The 20,557-nt window shown below is 41.0% G+C and overlaps 1 protein-coding gene across 2 annotated transcripts in view; it reads left to right on the forward strand.

Moving 5' to 3' along the window:
• Positions 1–15,081, forward strand: part of SLCO5A1 (solute carrier organic anion transporter family member 5A1) — a 114,848-nt gene extending 99,767 nt beyond the window's left edge. For both annotated transcript variants that reach the window (XM_019726187.2, XM_019726176.2), the window contains 4 exons: positions 2,552–2,711; positions 4,299–4,540; positions 6,600–6,664; positions 9,059–15,081. In XM_019726187.2, coding sequence (XP_019581746.2) covers positions 2,552–2,711; positions 4,299–4,540; positions 6,600–6,664; positions 9,059–9,516 — 925 coding nt within the window. In that variant the 3' untranslated portion in view covers positions 9,517–15,081. The remainder of the gene's footprint in view (positions 1–2,551; positions 2,712–4,298; positions 4,541–6,599; positions 6,665–9,058) is intronic.
• The last annotated feature ends 5,476 nt before the right edge of the window (positions 15,082–20,557 follow it).

Genomic DNA, 20,557 nt, shown 5'->3' on the forward strand with positions numbered 1-20,557 from the left:
GGTTGAAATCTTTTTGGTACCATTCAAAATCTTTTATTTATTACAGATATTACTAATTTTGAAGGAAATTTCTGAGAAGTACAGGCAAAAAGTTTAAAGGATCTTAGGTATGTGTGTTTCTGGATTATCCTAGCTACTTTTATTAATAGGCTTAGAGTTCACTTTTAGCTCTAAGTATATGATTCCATCTATTTGGAGGCACAAACAGCATTTGTTTTATTTCCTTTTAGGAGTATGAAGGGAATATGAAATATAAGCACATTTTTTTCCAATGAGTTTTAAATTTTGTAAACAAGATCTAAACAAATTTACATGAAATCTGTAAAACTATATGATACCTGTTTAAACATAATGAGGCTTTTTACTTCAAAAGCTCCTATGATTCTTATTAAGCTCAGGACCAATTTTACAATTCTATAACCTCATATTAACATACTCAATAGAAAATGTTCATCATGTAATGTTAGCAGGAAACAAAATAGAATTTAGAACTCTCTATAAAATCTAGGTAGCAGTCTGTTACTAATGTTAATCTATATGCATATTGAAAACAGACCAGCAGGTAATATACTAAAAGCATAATAGTGGATATTCCTGGGTGGTAGCATTATACGTGAGTTTCATTTAATACTTTTTAATCCTTTTGTATTTTTCATATTTTCTACAATGAATACATATTACTTTAATGATAAGTAAAGGTATTTCAAAAACACTATATAAGAGATACATCATTTTATTAAAAATGAGCCCAGATTTAAAGAGATGGTTTGTATTAGTTGTAGGTTATTATATGCAAATTTCAAGTTATACCTGCTTTGAATTTGCTGGCTATAAAGGTAAAGGATGCTTTAACAGTAAAAATAATGATGGGATACAGTAAGCACAACTTTGATGGACATAGTCCTCTGATAAGCCTATGGTATTACGTAGTAAGTTATCCCACACTTGCCTTCATTGGTTATCCTTGTTCTCCTCTCATGTAGGTGGGGGGGGTATTCACAGCCATAGAATAAAAGATCAGACCCAAAGTCATACAGCTACTAAATGGTAGGCCCGAAACTAGATGCCTCCATTTTCTCATCGGTAGAATGTGGTAGTCGGACTAGAACAGGGTTTCTCAGCCTCAGCACTGTTGAGATTTGGGCCTGTGAATTCTTTAAAATGGGGGAGGAGCTGTTCTGTGCATTGTGGGTATTTAGAGGCATCCCTAGCCTCTACCCACCCACGAGATGCCAGTAGCACCCCTCCATTGTGACCAACAAAAACGTCTCCTGACATTACCACATGTTGCCTAGGTGGGGGGTGGGGTGCAAAATTGCCCCTGTGGAGAACTGCTGGTCTAAAATCGTATTTTTAAAGGTATATTTTACTTCAACATTGTATGATCCTAAGAGTTTGTGAACATAATAGTTATCAATATCTTGTGGTAAAATTTCTCCTGCGGAGTGACCTGAATGAATGACAGTTTATTTTAGTTTTGCCCTTTGGAAGCTTTTCTTGGTGAGGTTTAAATATTGCTATAAATTTGTTCCTTCCGTTAAAATTTGAGGACTCAGTTATCAAAGTGTGAAAGAGCCCACAGGAGAAAAGCCTACGAACAAACAAAGCTTCCTGTTTATAGATGAATACCTACGGTTGGGATGGGCTATGCTGCTGGAGGAATGGTTGCTTAGCATGGACATTAACGATATGTCCAGGCACAGAACGGACATTCCAAAATATTTGTTGAATGGATGGTTGATACATAGATAGATAAATGAAGGGTCTGCTGTTGCTAATTCATGTGGCTTTAGGAATAGTATTTCATCATTGACACCTAAAAATGGTGGACACAAAAGCAAAGGAAAGAGCTCACTGGATATGAGCACTACAGCGCACCTTTTTCATTCTTCCATGGTCTCTCCTAGGGACCTGCCTGCTTCTGTTCTTTCACAGCCGTTTCCATATACTTTTCTCCACAGCCCGACATAGCCTTACTTGCCTCCCTCCTTTTATATTTATATATCTTTGAAAATCACTTCCTTTTGATTTTCTAGTGCCCCGTGTCTTTCTTTGATAATTTATTCTCACACAATTAAAGGTTTTGGTTAAAGGAACCTGTGTTGACAACTGTGAATGATAGATTCCATGTTTATGCCATCGTAAGGATGTTATTGATTTGGCCAAGAAAAGTAGTTCCTCCACTTTACAGTTAAAGAAATCAAGGCCCAGATTTCTTAAGACATTGAGCTAAGTGTCTACGGTAAGCGAGTCGTTACACGAGGGTTAGAGCTGCTGAGCCCAGATGTTGAGACCAGGTCTGGTAGAATTGAGGCAGGACACATAATTTGATACAAAAGTATTAAATCTGCAGTACCAGAAATTGTTAACATTGTTCTTTATGTTCTAAAGTCATAAAAATAATTATCCAGGATGTCTGTTTCACAGTACCATAGTTTTGATTGAAGGGGAATATCTTCTCTAAAATGGACAAATTATTTGACATCAAGAACTTCCCTGTTAGTTTTATTTTAGCAAATGTCACTCATGATCTGCTTCTTTTCTCTCTTAGACCTTCTCTCACCATGCCTCACAGGAACCTGACAGGAAGCTGCAATGTTAATTGTGGTTGTAAAATACATGAGTATGAGCCAGTCTGTGGATCAGATGGAATTACATACTTTAACCCTTGTCTGGCTGGCTGTGTTAACAGTGGTAATCTTAGCACTGGGGTGAGTATATTTCTCAAGTTCCTATACTGTTGTTAATCTAACATCCTGTGACAAGGACGTGTTAGAATTCAGAGGCAAACACGTGACTTCAGTCTCCCTTTTCCAAGAAACTTCAAATAACCTACAAAACAGCTGTGACAAAAATCCAGAGGAAAGAAAATGATGCAATATACCACCATCTTCCCAGAAATGACTGGAGTGTTTGGGTGTAGTGATTTGCTCCCCTGTCAGCCCTCTCCTACTTTACATTTGGTGCCAACTCAGTGAAACTCGATAAGGTTGAGGGCTGGGCCTCTCATTTGGTGTTCTGACTGGGCTCTCTGATAGATTCGAAGGTCAAGATGACCACATTTGGTGCTGATAGAAAAGACTAGGCGTGCACCTCCCCTAATGAGTCTGTGAAGATGGGCAGTGGCCATTTTTCATAGATTATCAGTTCAGACTTTTTTTTTTCAGAGTAACTATATTTCTTTCAGTTCAAGAATAGGCTATTTTGAGAATTCCCTTCCCCGTGAATTATAAATAGGCTGTAATACTGTGGGGGAAGGTTTTCCTAGTCTACTCAGTTCCATACTGAGCCTGGTTTCATTCTTTGCATAGAAACAGATTGTAGGAGGCCGTAGAAAGGTGAAGGTACGCTTCCGTGTTCTGTGTAGTGACAAGGAATTATACCATTGACTGCATGTTTTTTGGAATGTCATACTTGATGTCAGAGTTTCAAACTAGAGCGATACATTGAGAATTCCTGTTGCTGGCTCCCCGTTCTATAATTGGTCCAGCACGTCACCAACTTGAAAGAGACAAGGAGATCTGTTCTTCTCCATGGCCAAGTCCTTCCCTGGGAATGAGTGTGTCCTCTGGTGCACAGCCCTCATTCTTGAAAAGTGACCAGCAGTCCTTGGCACTCAGAAAGCCCAACAGTGCCCCGTCCCCATATTTGTTCCAACTGCCTCTCCAAGTGGCTGAGAGGTCACAATGACAGTGAGTGCAGCTGATGTCCAGTTACTAAAAGCAATGTAATAGGCAGGAAGCTTAATTGGCTGTTTCATTAAAGCTTCTTTTTAGTCCCTTGAATTAGCTGGTTTCAAATGAAACAGGAGGTGCTATGTGCACTCTTATCGGCCCGAAGTCATCAAGGTTGCGTGATGAATGATCTACATTTATGGAATAGATATGCACTTTAGGTCTCTCTCCATTCAGGGTTAAGCTAGGTGCTCTGCAAAAATAAGACTTGGTTCCTGTTTTGGAGGGCTTCTCTTATTGAAGAGCCCGAGAGTTAAACAGCAATTAAAGCAGCATTTAATTATGACCTAAATTGAGTACACAGTATGAATGCTCTAGAATTGAGCGCAGAAAGCTTCTTAGGAAAGTTGAGGTTTAAACAATTTTGACCAGTGGATTTTCGTATCGGACACTTTGGACCCCAATTGTTAGCAACGAGAAAGAGACTTCCAAGTCAATAGTTTGCATGGTTTCAATTACTAAAGTTCCTTTGGAGCCCTTGAACTTACCTTTGTCTTCACATTCCTGTGCTGAGTTTTGCTTTTGATTGGCATCCACCTGTGATCTTTCTTACCTGTCCCTTAGATAAGGAATTACACGGAATGCACCTGTGTCCAAAGCCGGCAAGTGATCACCCCCCCGACCATGGGACAGCACAGTCAGCTACGCGTGGTTATTGTCAAGACGTATCTCAACGAGAATGGCTATGCTGTGTCCGGGAAGTGCAAACGGACCTGCAATACCCTCATCCCGTTCCTGATTTTTCTTTTCATAGTCACCTTCATCACAGCATGTGCCCAGCCATCAGCCATCATAGTGACACTCAGGTGAGAACAGCATTGAACTTCTGGGGGTGATGCATTCAGGATTGCCAGAACACATATCCCAGGGCCGGGGCCTGATGTGGTAAAGCAGAGAGAAAAGCAAAATGCGATGTTTGCCTGGCGAGCTTGGGAGTGAGTTTTCTCCTCTCAGAACGGGAAAGGAGGCTTGTAACATTGCATACTCCAGAACTTTCTTTATTCAGATGGGTTTTATTCCTGTAGTTTAGTGAAACGTCTTTTGGGCGCCTCTGGTTCCCGAAGTCTCTACCCTCAAAGGTTCTACTTCAGGAGACGAAAGCCGTCATCGTGTTAGCTCCAACAATCCTGGCCCCAGAGGAGGCGGGAAGTCATGTTGGTGAAGTTGCTGAATCATGCTTACAGCGAAAAATATTATCTCCAACCTTGTAGATCGCTGATACCTCCGGGGTCAGTGATAGTTTATGCTGGGCCTGCAGTTCAAAATGCCGATTTCATTAATTTTACTATCACATAAAATGTTGGAGTTGAACAAGGATGGGGCTGACTGAAGAATCTAATTTTCAGTTGTTCATGCTGTGCTTTCCTTGCCATCATAGAGCCAGTTTGTGTTCTCTCGCTTATATGAGAATGTGCAAGTTAATGGAAGTCCTGTCAAAAATGTTGACAGTCGCACATTCAAATCAGTGTGTTGGTGTTCGCAGTGAAGAGTGCGGTGGGCAAAGGAAGGAAGGAGAGAGTGTGGTGGAGGAAAGAGAGCACACCCACAGCAGGTTTCGGAGGGTGGGGGTGGGTGGGGGGCTGTGGGCTGCAGTGCACAAAGAAGTGAGGAAGGGGAGTCAGTCCTTAGTTTTCCTTTGTGCTCCTCCCTGGCTCCTCAATACCAGGCTATGCTGGGTACCTGGTGGGAAGCACCTGCTGAGACGTCCTTCTCAGCCTGGCCGTTGGGCGGCTTGCCTGCTTATTCTGCATAACCTGCCTTCTCCTCTATGGGATGCTGACATAGATGCTTTCCATCCAGTTTGCTCCTTGACAGTAAGACAATAGCCTGGAAAAGGCCTGCTGGTTCATTCACTCAACCCCTCCATCAGCAGATACTTAGGGAGTAGCCGCTATGTGTGTAGCATTGGGCAAATGCTATGCGAAAATAAAGAACTTGGGGAAAAGATGACAAATGCACTGGTCCTTGGGAATTTTACGTTATGGCACATATACCATATGTAAACCCTATGTATGTGGGACAGGAAACCTAAGGCTCATCATTAAAAAATATGGATCATTAATAATCGAATTCTTTGAACTTTGATTCTGCAAGAGATGTTAAATCACCCCGGTAAGGGCTGCTCAATGTATAGTGTTCAAATGCGGCAAATCCCCAGTTGGCTTATAATGCAAAACTTCAGAAAATGAGCTCTTTAACCTTTGCTAATTACAAAATCAATAGGCTCCAATCTTCCTGCTGGGTGGGAATTACTTGGAGCGTAGTTTTAGAAAAAAGGAAAAATGAGGTAGCTGGGAAAGATTCATTTTTTTTTTTCTCTCTCTAACTTTTGTCCTGTTTCCTATATATTTTGACTAGACTTTTTAAAAAACGTTTTTCTCAATACCGTTCCTTGAGAAATTATGGGAGTAACTTTCAGTGTACATACCTACCATTCTGGAAAGTGCAGGCAAACAAAGAGAAAATGCAGTAGTTAGGATAAAATTATATATATATATATATATATATATATATATATATATATATATATATATATATATATATATTTTTTTTAACAACTGATTTGGGAAGCTTGGAGCCACTCCTGTACCTTCAGCCATGACCTTTTGGCCCTCCCCGGGTATTTACACAGAAACAATTGGAGTAAATCAGAATTTCTTCGGTGTCTTCAGTGGGGAGACTTTTAATCACTGGTTTAGCCATCAGCAGTCCTGCTTAGTTAGCGATGGTTAGTAAATTCTAGGGAATTAAGTATTTTGGCACAGCGTCTCTTTCTCCCTGGTCCTGTTCCAAGCAGGCTTGATTTGACAGTCATTTTCTTGAGGCCACAATTTTAAAACTTTTCTTTCTTTCCATGCACTTCAGGTCCGTGGAAGATGAGGAGAGACCTTTCGCTCTGGGAATGCAGTTTGTTTTATTGCGAACACTGGGTACGTTCCTCAATTTTCAAGTGTGCCTCTTAGTTCCTCTTTGCAGATGGCAAATTCTCACTGTCCTTTAACAATGACAAGTCCAGTCATTTGTGACCATGGTAATAGCAAGGATTTTGCAGGTTAGTGGTGAGAGCACAAATTCCTTATTTTCTGATTTGAACTAAAAGCTGACCAGTTCTGTCATTTGAGGAAACACAACAAAACTAACTTTAGGTCAGTTTCTTTTTCACTGTGAACATAAACTTGGGCTAAATTCCCCTGAGAGTTTTGTGCCGTAAGAACTACTGAACCAAACAAGTGCGATGGGCTTATTATGATCCTGGAGCTTTTGTCCTTTTATACCTTTTAAACATGAAAGTGATGGGGATTGGTGCTCATTTTCTTTGTGAAAATTTCAATTCCCTACTTCTTTCCAGTAATTTTATTGGATTGCTCAGAGTATACCTACCACGCTTTCTGAGGAAAAGAAATAAAAAAATCTGAAAAAAGATCCCCAAATCGACATATAGGGACTTCCCTTTACTTATTAACAAGAGACCTCGTTAGTGCCGTGTCCCTGTGGGAAGTCACAGAGTTTACTTGGGCATAAAGAATATTGTTTTGATTTTTACAAACACTGCGTCACCCTGTGATATCTTGATCAATTGTGTGTAAAGTAGTCCATTCTCTCGGTCAATTTCAATGCATTTTTAATTGACTTGCTCATCATCAGGCATATTCTTTTCTTTCTTAAGTGGCAGTGATTTTCTTCAGCTGTTGTTTCCCCCCAGTAATCAGTATCACTGTCTACAGTATTAAAAAAAAAAAAAGTTTCTTGATTCAAATTTTTTATTTCAGTGTGGAAGGGTGAAACCTTTTCAAATGGTATCAGCTGACCCTTTCAAACCTTAGTCCTCTCTGGAATTCTCACTTGGTCGTAATGTTATGTTGATGGTCCCGTCTGAGGTGACTACTTTCCAGTGAACCTCAAAGGTTTCTGATTGCATTGAATGGGTAGCTTGTTTTTTGGTACCAGTAGGACTTTACTGAAAGTACCATTTTTCAAAGCATGTTGGTTAAAGGAAACTCGGACATGCTTTGATATAGGTAAGAAGTATGCTTATATTTCTAGCTGAAAACTGAAAAGTTATTTTCAAAGAAGTCTGTTTGGCAAAGGGATAGTTGAATAGGAAAAGAAAAACATAGTTCTTCCTTTTTGCTTGGCCTATCTCTGATGCCGTGAAATTGGATGCTTTGATTTGGATGCAGAGGTTAAAGGTAGGGTAACAGATGGACTTCGCAAAGTGGAGGGAGAACATTTTCGGCATTTACTATGTAATTCAACCTTAAGTTCTGTTGATTATATAAAAAAAAGTGCAGTTAGGACAACAAGCCAATTTCTGTTTCTCCAAATTCCAAAAAAAAAAGAGAATTTTAAGTATTTTTAAAATGTGAAATTTTAATTGTAGTGAATCTACCTCCTTTTAAGTGAATACGACATATTTTAAAAATGTATCAAAATAATGTATCACCCGCAGCCTCCTGGCCTGTTAGCCCGTCTGTCCTCCCTCTCGTCCTCCTTTTGCTCTTCGCATCCACCCTTGCTTCCGCCCTCCCATCCCTTCCTTCTATAAACTCCTACTGAAGATCCATGCACTGTCCTATAGATGATTCGTGCAGGTCGTTGGGATGCAAAGAATAAAAGGCACGGCCCCTGCCATCAAGGTGCTTATGGGTGACAGATTTGCAAAGTTTAAATACTATGTGATAGTTGATAAAATGGAGGAATATACAAAAATGCACTGGGAATGTTGTGGCACCTGAGTGAGTCAGGAATTTAAAGGAGGAGTAGGTATTTGCAAGGTGGAAGAGAAGGGGGTGAGGGCACGTTTTGGCAAAGGGAGTAACGTGTAATGAAGGAAGTCCACTTGGGTAGACTTTCTTTACTATGGGAATAAAGAAATGTCTATATCATAGCCCCCAAATGAAGCTACTACGCATCACAGATGTTTCCTAAGCTTCAAAGGTGAATTTTATGCCCTAATTATTTTCATCCTCCAAGTGCCTTTGTAAAGATGCTATTTGACATGTTTCTGACTCAGAGTGGAAAATGCTTTCCTTTCAAGTTTAAAAGGATTCCCTAATTGCATTTTCTTAGCAATAGACATTTTTATGATCCTAAAAATCAATAACACAGCCTGAAGATTTAAAGTGTTTACAATGTAGTCTACACTAAATATAAGACATGACATGCATTTTTTAAAAAAATCAAGTAACACAAGGAAGCCAGCCATTCTCCTCCACTGGTTTCAGAGCACACAAAGCACCTTCTTAATTTCCAAATCTGTTTTCTCTTATACGATGTGCTAAATGCTCTTCTTGTTTTCTTTTTCTTCTCCTCTACACCTCTAGCATACATTCCTACTCCAATTTATTTTGGAGCCGTGATTGACACCACCTGCATGCTCTGGCAACAAGAATGTGGGGTACAAGGCTCTTGCTGGGAGTACAACGTGACATCATTTCGTTTCGTCTATTTCGGTTTGGCGGCTGGCCTCAAATTTGTGGGCTTTATTTTTATTTTTCTGGCCTGGTACTCCATTAAGTACAAGGAGGACACACTGCAGAGGCAGAGGTGGAGAGAATTCCCTCTGGGCACTGTGAGTGAGATGGTGGGCCACCCCGATGGCGCCAAGAAGTCCGCCCGGACTAGATCTTGCCCAGTTTTCAGCACCCAGGGAGAATTCCACGAAGAGACTGGCCTGCAAAAAGGGATCCAATACACAGCACAGACCTATCCGGGGCCCTTCCCAGAAGCAATAAGTTCCTCCCCAGACCCGGGCTTGGAAGAAAGCCCTGCTGCCATGTAGCCTCCCTCCCAAAGCTTGAAAATGGAAGACGTTCATTTTGTTGGCTGAGTTGAATATGGCGACTTGAGAAACACCCGTGCCTTCTTTTCTTTCTTTCTTTTTTTAAACCTCTAAAGACACAATCCTCAAACCAACAAAACTCAGTATACACAGCCACTGTGGATTGAGGGCTGGATACCTCAACAAGACTGAGAGCCTTTACCGCCCCCTTCTCTCCAAGAAGGAGTTTAGATAGATTTGTTACCATTTCTGCTGTTAGTTTAATGCTCATGCTCCAACAAGGCCGAGGTACATGGTTAAAACAAGTGTAATGGCGGCGCACGTCCTTAGCATACACTCCAAAGGTGGGCTGACCATGACTTTGCATTAACAAATCCACGTTTTTAGATCTGAACACCTACTGTGAGTTCTGCTACAAAGCACAAATGAATTTGCTTCAACTATGCAATCTGATCGGAAAAATGGAAGTGCAGCATGTTACTTCTGCTTTCAGAGACTAAAGCAGATGCGTTTTTGAAAAGAGGAAGCTAAACTTTCCCTAAAGGACTGTTAATAACATTTTAAGCCATAGCCGAGGTACACATCAGGTAGCATTTTTCAAATGCTTCAAAGGAGCCGCGATAAAAGGAACAGCTACTTCCTTTCATGAGACGAGTTGTCCTTTAGTCTGCCCCATGGTAAGGTAGTTAAAGAGGCTGCTAAATCATAAACCTGATAGCTTGACTATAAACACCTGTATTCCTTCACAGGGGTTTGAAAACTAGTGTGCTAAACTATATGGCTAGAAACTGTAATTTGAGATGCATAATAAGGAAAGAAACTCATGGCTTTCTCATCCAAGAAAATTGCTGCAGAGATTTTTTTTTCTCTCTCAAGGGCCTGCGTCAGGGTAGTTAGGAATTGTAAACTTGTTACTCAACATAGTGGGAAAAAGGAATTCCAGAGCAATAAGATGGAGTCCCACCCAATCATTTTAGTGATATGCCTGGAAACACTAGCAAATCTGTATTGTTCTCTTTCTTATGTATGGAAAATTGCTATGGTTGCTACTGACATTGAATCGGTAAGCCAGGAAAGTTATATCTGCAATATGAACATCACCCTAAACCCAGGAAGAGGGAGATCTGTGAGCTGGACCTAGAACGTGACCCTAAGTAATGTTTGAAAAGTATTTAAAATAAACTGGTCTGATGTACTGAACCCTACACGATCAGGGTTAGAATCATTTGACACCCCCCTTTGATTCCTTTCTACTGTGACTTTCTGGAAGTAAGCTGAGAGAGGAATTTTCTGTTCCGTTGGGTTCATTATCCACAATCCTTTCCAATACCTCCCAGCACGTCACACCGACCTAGCTGCCACACAGAATGCTTTCAACCTGGTTCTTAAAGCAGATGTCTCCTAACAGTGCTATGGACTGATGCAAGTGGACTCAGGGGATCTGGCTACTCAGAAAAAGAATCATGACAATTCAGATTTCAGAGGGACTGTCAGGTCCAAATACCAACATCACTGTTTCTGCCAAGGATCCTGTGCTTATGTTGGGCTAATTTGGGAAACGGTTTTCTTAGCTGGTTTATAGTCTTGCACAGAAGGAATGTGATTGACAGAACCATCCCATGATTTGGGCTTTTTGCCCTCCATCCTTGGCTGCCCTGGTGGGGTTGTACGAATATTTCTGGGTACAAGGTTGTTTTCCTCTCTACCTAGGAATGGCATCAGTCAAATGATTCTCTTGGTTGCATGTAGTTTGTGGAGAGGCTTATTACTAGTCAACTGAATCATGTCTCCAAGGGGTGGAGCCGGTGGAGCCAGTGGTCTCAGTGACAAGGGCTTCCCTTTGTTTGGCCAAGTCATAAAACCATTGTTGCCTGTAATTACACTGGTGTCCATCAAACTTTGGTCAGTGATGCATCTGGAAGGTCTTCAGAGAATATTGCTGAATACTGTCTACCCTTGGGGCCTCAGCGTTCCCCTCTCCCCTCTATGGGAAATCTTTGATCCTTTCGAAGAGAAAGTTTCCTTTTGGGTTGGAGATAAAGACAGGTAGGTCGGGGAGAGGTGGTGTTTTCTCAATTTCCCTCTGATCATTAAGAAACTGCATTGAGGTCATTTTTATTTATTTATTTATTTTTGGTAGCTAAGCTCATGTGTTCCAAGACTCTTAGAATCTCTCTCTTCTTGGTAGTACATTTTGAAAACGGAGCCGCTCTCAGAACTCAGGATAGGAAATGATGGACTCACTAGGCACCACTTCCTACCTTGAACAGTCATCCAGTTCAGCGATCAATGACTGGGCACCCGTTCTCTCTCAGGCAGCGTCTTACCCATTGCCATCTGCCAGTCTATGGAATCCTTCGGGTTAATTAGGCCAGAATTCAAAGAAATTGGCGTGAGTTGTACACCGCAATGTTACTATTGTACTTCCTCAAGTATCTGATGCTTAAAAATAGCAGGTGTCTCATTAACGTGTGGTTGATGTGTGTAGAATAAGCAGTAAAAATCACGGGGGATTGAAGTGTTGGAATATGTACCAAGTAAGGGTTGTCTCCAAAATGCTTTGGGTTCTGGTAGCATCATTGGAATATTATGTATCATCACCAACTAAAGTGATGATTTTATAGGTGACACCTTTTAATTGTATATGTATATGAGGTTCTTATATGCTTGTTAATAACAATAAACTGGTTATGTGACTTTATGCTCACAGATCCTATTATAAGTTTACCACTCTTCATGAGCTCAGGCTTATAATTAGTTGTCTTGGGAAAAGGTCATCTTGTTCCTTTGTAAACTCTGTAGATTAATATGTTATTTTGCTTTAATATGCAAATATAGTATCCTTGAGTCTAGCCTATTAATTTAGAAAGTCCTAGGGGGTGGGGTGGGGGTTGGAGCACATTCTTTGGTTCTCTTTATTACTGTGAAATCCTGATCCTTTGCAGATGGCTTTAATTCTTGAAAACAGTTAAAAGTTATTTAGATCCAAGGTGGGGGAAGAAAAGAGGAACAGACAAGAAACAAATTAGTGCTGGTTGAGTGTTGACTATTTGCAGAGCGTTTTGTCAAACATTTAATGTACATCATTCATTTTCATCCTTCTAATAACTTTTCAAGATAATTATTTTTATTGGTTTTTGTTTGTTTGTTTGTTTTGATTTAAAAAAACCCAACAGATTGTGAAGACAGAGGCTCAGACAGATAAGGTGACTTGTTTAGGACTGTAGAGTGGCCAGGTCAGGGCTCAGACACAGTTTTCTCTCTCAATCACTCACTTCCTGTGCTACATATGAATATAATAGTTTTGATTAATAAAGGTAAGATGTGATTAAGATAGTGAGGTGAATCATTTCATTTCTGATGTGCTATTGTTTCTGAAGAGTAGAGGTTATTTCTTTGTGTAAAAATTGAAGAAAGTCTGTAGGAAACATTACAATTTAATGTTTAGATTTGCAAGGTAAATTTACATTTATTTAGCCAAGTGTAATGTTCACAATTTTTTTGTCATAATATACCTCAATTATTTATTTGTAGTTCATATTTAATATAGAACAAATCCAACTTTGGTGTTAACATGGAGTCTCAGTAGAGTTTCTGAAGTGAAACATGAGGAAAGGTGGTTCAGATTTATGGAATCTGAGCTTTGGAGATTTCAGGTGTATGCTTCCCCCCCCCCCCCTTTCAGAATGTTAATATTTCCATTCGTTTTTTTTTGGTGAAAATCGGTTTTAAGCTTCCTAATAAAAGTTTTAAATGAACACATACAAAGTGCTACATGTTAAGTGAACATAAACGAAGTGTTATATATTATATACTACATCACTGATCCGATTGTGACCGTTAGTAGCTATAGTAATAAACAGGAGCATACCCTTGGAAATGTCAGTTATCAGAGAAGGGAGTTACCTACAGGCGGTAATGGCAGTCCTACTTTTTCACCACCCACCCAGAAAATTCTTCCTCAGTCGGCAATTGCAGCTTGCGTTCTTTGGTGGGCATGGAGCCAGAGTGTTCTTTTTGGAGCCTGTTATGTATGAACCCTAGATGCACCAAGGAGAAGTTTTATAGTTTGAATGGACCTGAAGCATTTGTGGGAATTCTCTCGTATGCCTAGGAACAGTAGAACCCAAGCCTAGGATGGTAGCCAGTTCTACCTTGTGATTTTGTGTGTACGTAAAACATCCTAAATGGCACAGACACAACGAATATAACTCTTGATATATATAGGTGTATACTGCATATTCTTAGTAGCAGCTAGACACCACAATACTGTATCATCCCTGAATCGCCTAGCCTGCAGGTTTGCTGATTCTGTTATGCAGACCAATAGGTAGCCTTTACTTGTGTTTGCATGTTCTTTCCTGGCACGACAGAGTGCCATGACTGGCAGGCGAAGTTACTGGCTCGGTGCACTTTACCTTTTCCGTCTTCTTTCCTCACCTTCCAGGATGCTGCTGGCCGTATCTGTCCCAGACTTTTTGCTACATTGGAATCAGATTGAAGAGCTTGTTTTAAGCACTTCATTTTTACTCAGCCCTAGGAAGGGTTGTATATGATGAAAACCCTCCCTGGGTATTTGCTTTTGCAACATTTAAAAAAAAAAAATGCCTTGGTGCTAGAAGTATTTGATGCATGCTTACCACAAAAATGCCCCACTGAATTCACAGTATTTCACTGATAAGGGACTGCATGTGCTTTGCTTTTGGAAATCTGGAGAACTTCCCGGAAAACAAGCAGTCATTACGCCTCATTACTACAGTTAATCCATGAACTTGACGCTGCAGAAATGAAGTGTGTAAGGGGAAATACTTTTTTCTATGGAAAACTCAGTGCTTTTGATATTTATTTTAGCAAGAATACTCCCATGCTAAAAACAACTTCAGAGAGGGGGACAATATTTCAGATAATTGTGTCTTATTTCTTCTTCAAAAATGTACACCCATGTAAAATGTTTTTAATATTAGGGTTTTGAAGATGTCTTTTTCTGGTATTCTACTATTACATGTTAAAATCGAAGGAGAAGATATTATTAAAAACTGAAGTAATTGTAGGGACATAATAAACCAAAGGGGTGAAAAAAAAAAGTTGGAAGTTTGTATCTGGAAAAGAAAATTAAGAATAATTGGTAAGACATCATAGTGGGCATTTTTCTTAAAATACATACCTCTACCCCAAACCCCAAATGTTAGTTTAAAAGCATGAAACAGGCAGGTCAGCCTCTAACTCTTTAGTTAAAGGAAATGTAATATTGTGTTAAACAAACTGGCATTAGAATCCTAGTGGAGTGCGTGTTCCGTGTGTGTGTGTTTGTGTGTGTAGAGGAACGCTCGTCATGAAAGGCTGTTTTGAGTTGTTGCATAAAGGAGTTTGATTTTGTGACTCTTCAAATGAATATTTATTTGGTGACCTCTTAGGGTAATTTAAAAGATGTATAATTTCCTTGTGTTTCATGAAATCTGTTGTCAATGGACTAATAAACCTTGGTTTACAACATCTTGAATACTTGATCATTGAAAATTAAGGAAAAAAAGTGAAAAATAAGAATAAAGTGTGTTGGATTGAAATTAGTTTGTCTCTTAGGATTTTTGTTGTTTGAAGAGATGGAGCAATGATGCCAGTGTGACTGTCCACCCCCCATGCCCGCCACACAATGAAGACATGGGTTTGATTGGATTAAATCACCCACCACTACTCTGAAAAATGGTAGTAACTCCTTATGTAACTGACAACTCTGCCTTGAAGACTAATATCTTACCGTGTTTCTCTGAAAATTAGACCTAGTTGGACAATCAGCTCTAATGCGTCTTTTGGAGCAAAAATTAATATAAGACCGGGTATATTATATTAAAGACCCAGTAGTAAAATAAGACCAGGTCTTATATTAATTTTTGCTCCAAAAGACGCATTAAAGCTCATTGTCCAGCAAGGTCTCATTTTCGGGGAAACACAGTATGTGTAAACTATTAGGACTATAGTTTTAAGAGCCTGTGGTAGCACATTTTCCATTGAATCACCAAAGAGAGTAATTTTAAGTAGTCCACTTGTCTACTTCAGTTCAAAACAGACTTTGAACTTGCAGAAGTATGTGCCCTGAATATGGTTTGTGTTGGTCAGGATAGGCCGAGGAATGCTTAAAAACCTGCTAACCCCCAAATCTCACTGGTCTCACAGCACAAAAGTTTATTTTGCGTTTCCATGAGATGGCTATATGGGTCTGTTCCATTTAGTTCCTCGGGGACTCAGCCTGACAGAGGTTCTACCATCTTGAAGCTGCACCATCTGGCACTTTCAGGATTGGTCTTGGTTGCTACGCAAAAAAAAGGAAAGGAATTGCCCAGGGAAAGGCAAAGGGCCTTTTCTTTTTCTCAGCCTGCAAGTGGCACATGTCACATTACACTGGTCTAACTAGTTACATGTCCCTGCCTAACCTCTTGGATCCTGGAAGTGTAAGGGCGCAAATGGTGAGCATTTGGTAGGTAGTATTATGATGATGATTATTATGATTGGTTAAGAATGATTCCCAATGGACTACAACTCTTTATTCTAAAAATTAAAAGGAAACAAAAGGGAAGCCTCACACACAGAAAAGAATGATTTCCAAAGGAATGAATATCAAAACTTGGTCAAGAAAGCAGTTGAAAGCCCCCTGTCTTCAATCTCTACTGAATAATAAATTACTCATTGCCAAAGTGGCCCAGGAACTGGTCTGAGACTGGAGGAAGAACTGCAGCTGGGACTCCATCCATGGAAAAAAAGCACTGTGTTTTGAGGTCTTTGCTGATGGACAGGAGTTTTCCAAGTACCCTGGCATCTCAGACTTTTGGGTGAGAGGTGGAAGCAGGTGAAGGAGCCGTGGAAATAACAGCCTGGCTCATGGACTGAAGCACAAAGTGGTTATATTTAGAACCCCTCCTTAGCGCTCTATAGGTGGGGAGCAGGGTAATTGATTTCTGTTTCTCACTCCATCACCCTCCTGCACAGCAAAACTAAAGAGTCACAGTGGCTCAAGATACCCGAGTAATTGGGGTTGGGGGGGTGTGCGTCTTTTGACTTCTGGGTAATTGCTCATTTCCCCCCAAGGGTTTGTGCATTCATCAAGGGAGCCACTTACACAAAGAGAAAATAGTACCCCCTGCCCAAATCTACCACCTTTTCTTTAATTATGTGTGCAATTTAGGCAAAAGGGTTCCTCTTGAATTTCTTAAATATCTCACTTTCAAGGACGAGGCAGATGCAATCTGGATATTGGGCTTTTTTGAAGTAGATATACGAGAAAAGGTTTCTTTTTAAGAAATGGGGAGAGAGGAAAGGTTATGAATGTAGCTATTCATCTTGCTTTAGCCCCAGACTTGGTTCAAGCTCAGCGTTTTAAGAGCTATTAAAAAGCATCCAGTTCCTCTCTTGTTTTTAAAATTGTCAGCTGGGCAGAGATGGCCTCTGTAGCTTCGGCGTATGGAAGCCAAAAACCATTTTTAATTGTACAAAGTCATTGGAAAGCAAGGAGATCAATATTCGGTGCTCACTTTTGAATTTAAATCTCAGAGTTTGATGTCATTCCAACTCATAATGCCAACATAAATCAGTAGAGAGCTAAAACCATTCTTCGGCCTGCTGGAATGGCTAAGATCCTAGGCGCTGAAAAAAGAGTGAGCCTCCATGCTTGTGTTGTTCTAGATGTGTTCTTTTTTTTTAAAAAATTATTGGGGAAGGGGAACAGGACTTTATTGGGGAACAGTGTGTACTTCCAGGACTTTTTCCAAGTCAAGTTGTTGCCCTTTAGATCTTAGTTGTGGAGGGTGCCGTTCAGCTCCAGGTCCAGTTGCCATTGTTGGTTGCAGGGGGGGCTGTGTTCTAGTCAAATGGTAGTGCTGCTACTTTAGAAATTCTTGTAAGTGGCCGCCCCTCTGACAGGGGCCAGGTCCTGGCTCGGAGCAAAGATGTCTGCTTTAGCTGCACTAGAGTGACACCTACTGGTCATAATGGAAAACACATGCTCTGCTAATCTCTGGGCCCTTCCCGTTCCTGGGTTTGTGTGGGGCTGTGATGGGTACATAACATAGTAAGGTGGCAAATCGATGTCATCTCTTCTGCTGAGGTCCATTAGTGGTTTGATTGGTTCCACTGTGGTTCTGGGTCATCTGTGCTGTTGGGGCTGAGAGGTGGGGTGATGTGGGGGAAGAGGTTTTGGGGGAGAGGATGCAGAAGCTGAGCTGCAGAGTCTTGGGAGGCTAGAAATTCAGAACAGGAGGTGTATACCTTTGCTCCCCACTCCCATTGCCAGCAGCAAAGCTCCCTTTGGCGCCAGCCTTCTGCAGGACTTTTTAGCATCAGGGGTTAAGATGTGCTAATCCCAGCAGGAAAAAATCCGAAATTTGAAAGACATTCCCTCTACCTTATACTGTTCAAGTTCTCAACGTCAGCAACACAAGTAGGTGAGTTGATCAACGTCAGTGTTTTCTTACCTGGGGAAGGGTATAAAATGGGGGTGATATTATGTCCGAAAGTGGGGGTGTCCAAGAAAGTTTCAAATGATATGGGAATTGAAGGTTGGGTGAGATTTCTACAGGTTGAGAGGGGGAATGGGAATATACCCAAGGAGGGTAGATGGAAAGTTGGAGAAAAATTCAGACCTGGGAAGGTAGCATGAATCCAGGGAAAGCTGGTAGTGACAGGTGAGGTGGAGCAGTGATGAAAGGCTGGGTGGGTGGATGAAAGGCTAAAACTTCACAGAGGACATTAAAAAGTCATTGAAGATTTCTGAGTAGGAGGCTGAGATCTGAGCCACGGTGACAAAACACTCACCTGGCAGTTAGTGTGGGAAGTGTCGGAGTTGGGAAAGGTTGGAGATGGGGCTTCCACCGCAGCTTTTATAAGTCATGGGAGCCTAAATGAACCAGGCCGGTAAAACCATCTCGACGTATTAACTGCCTGGAGTATTTTCATTATCAACCAATTTTTGTTTTCTATGAAAATAATTTTTGAAAATCTCAACCAGAATTGGACGAATTTGGTAAATTGAGGACCTTCTTATATGAGATCCTATCAGCTCTAAAGTCTGGAAAAATAAACATTGAAAAATAATTTTTAGAAGGTCGACGTGGTTAGGAACGCTCGGCATGGGATGGGAATTTTAAGTATTCATTCCTTCTCTCTTAATCAAAACACCTTGCAAATGCTGGCGCCCATAGGAATTTTTGTTTGTTTGTTTAAGAAAGGTGGGAGGAGCCTCAGATATTAGTTATCAAGTTTGGGTGTCGCAGATAGGTTTTTGTCTTGCGTGCCAACGCCACCAATTCACCAATGTTGATAGTAGCTGACTGGAGAAGTAGCTGCTGTGTTGAAAATGATTCTAAGGGCCCACACCCTGGGTTAGTGGAAAGTGTCTTAAAGCATTAACAATATCTTCTGTGGGCACATTTTGGGAAAAGAAACGCATATGCTGTACATTTGCGTCCTTAAGTCGAACCTCTTACTTTACAGTTGAGGAAGGTGTTTTAGAAGCTTGTGTGACTTTTCCAAGATCACACAGATAGTAAAAACTGGACTTTGCCATGAAGTTATGTCTCTCATTTCATGTCCATTATTCTTTCCATTACTTCTTACTAAATGGGGTCCCACTACAGCCTCTCTTCCCTAATCTAGTGTGTGCGCGTGCGTGCATGTGTGTGTGTGTTGAAAAAGTGGAGAGGGGCTGGCTCTGGCCTCTGCTAAATCTTTTCCTCTTCTAAATCTGTGGGGAATGGGAAGATGGGAAATCAATCCAGCCCCTCTGAGCGTCAGCCTCCTCACAGATCAAATGAGGCCAGTTGGCCAGCTAGTCTCTCTTGGGCCCTTATTCCACATTATCAGGTTGGTGCAAAAGTAATTCCGGTTTTTGCAATTATTTCTAACCTTTTCAACAGCAATTACTTTTGCATCAACCTAAATATTAAACTAAGATGCAATTTTCCCCAGGATAGCAACATTTGGCCTAGTCACATTTTACAGGAAAGGAACAAGAGGAAGGTAGTGACGTGCCTTTGGACAGCACTGTTACCTCGGACTCTTCCCTTGATGAAAACTGTGACCTATGGACCCAACTGGGACCCTTCTAAATTCATATATTGAAATCCTAACCCCCAATGTGACTGTGTATCTGGAGATAGGGCCTTTAAAGACTTAAGTAATTAAGGTTAAATGTGGTCAGAAGGGTGGGTCCTAACCCTCTACGTCTGGTGTCCTTCTAAGACACCATCCATGCACGTGCACATAGAAAAGGCCATGTGAGGACACAGTGAGAAGGCGGCCATCTGTAAGCCAAGGGGAGAGGCCTCAGGAGAAACCAAACTTGCTAACAGCTTGCTCTCAGACTTCCAGCTTCCAGAACTGTGAGAAAACAAGCTTCTGTTGTTTAAGCCACTCGTCTCTGGTATTCTGTTATGGCAGCCCTAGCAAGCTAAATACACACGGTTTCCTCAATTATCGAAGGATTGAACTGGCAGATTCCAAAGTCCTTTGCTTTTTTCCCCCCTTTGTTATTACTGGAAATGTTGGCTTTCCGGACATTTCATATTGTTAGCCCCTCTACCTGGGGGAGAAAGCACCTCAGGAGCTCCGGAGCAGAAGGAATTGCATGGAATTTGTCAGTTAGAAAACTTGAGGTCTTGGAGCGCGGTTAGGTCTCCCCCAAAATTCATGGTCTCCAAAGAACCCAAACTGCCTTTGGTGGGTCTGGCCTCTTGGATGCATAATTTGTGGGTCCAGTGAAAAATGGAAATGTGGGATCCCTGGTTCAAGAATTAGTCAAGATTTCAAGATGGTGACAGTAGAGAATGAAACCAGGTCCAGGCTGCAGCTGCGCTGGTGCTGCCGCTGCCACAGCAATGAGAGAAAGCCATGTTGTAATGCCTAATGTGAGAATGTTTGATAACCCACTGACTTTGGGTCCGTGTTACTAATACGGCTAATATTCAATTATATAACGTGAGATGGGGACTCAGTTTTACTTGCCAGGAATGGGTGCACCACAAAAACTTGGTTAAGCGCATTTCTCTGAAACAGG

Source organism: Rhinolophus sinicus, linkage group LG14 (assembly GCF_036562045.2).
Source record: "Rhinolophus sinicus isolate RSC01 linkage group LG14, ASM3656204v1, whole genome shotgun sequence".
NCBI classification, from domain to species: domain Eukaryota; kingdom Metazoa; phylum Chordata; class Mammalia; order Chiroptera; family Rhinolophidae; genus Rhinolophus; species Rhinolophus sinicus.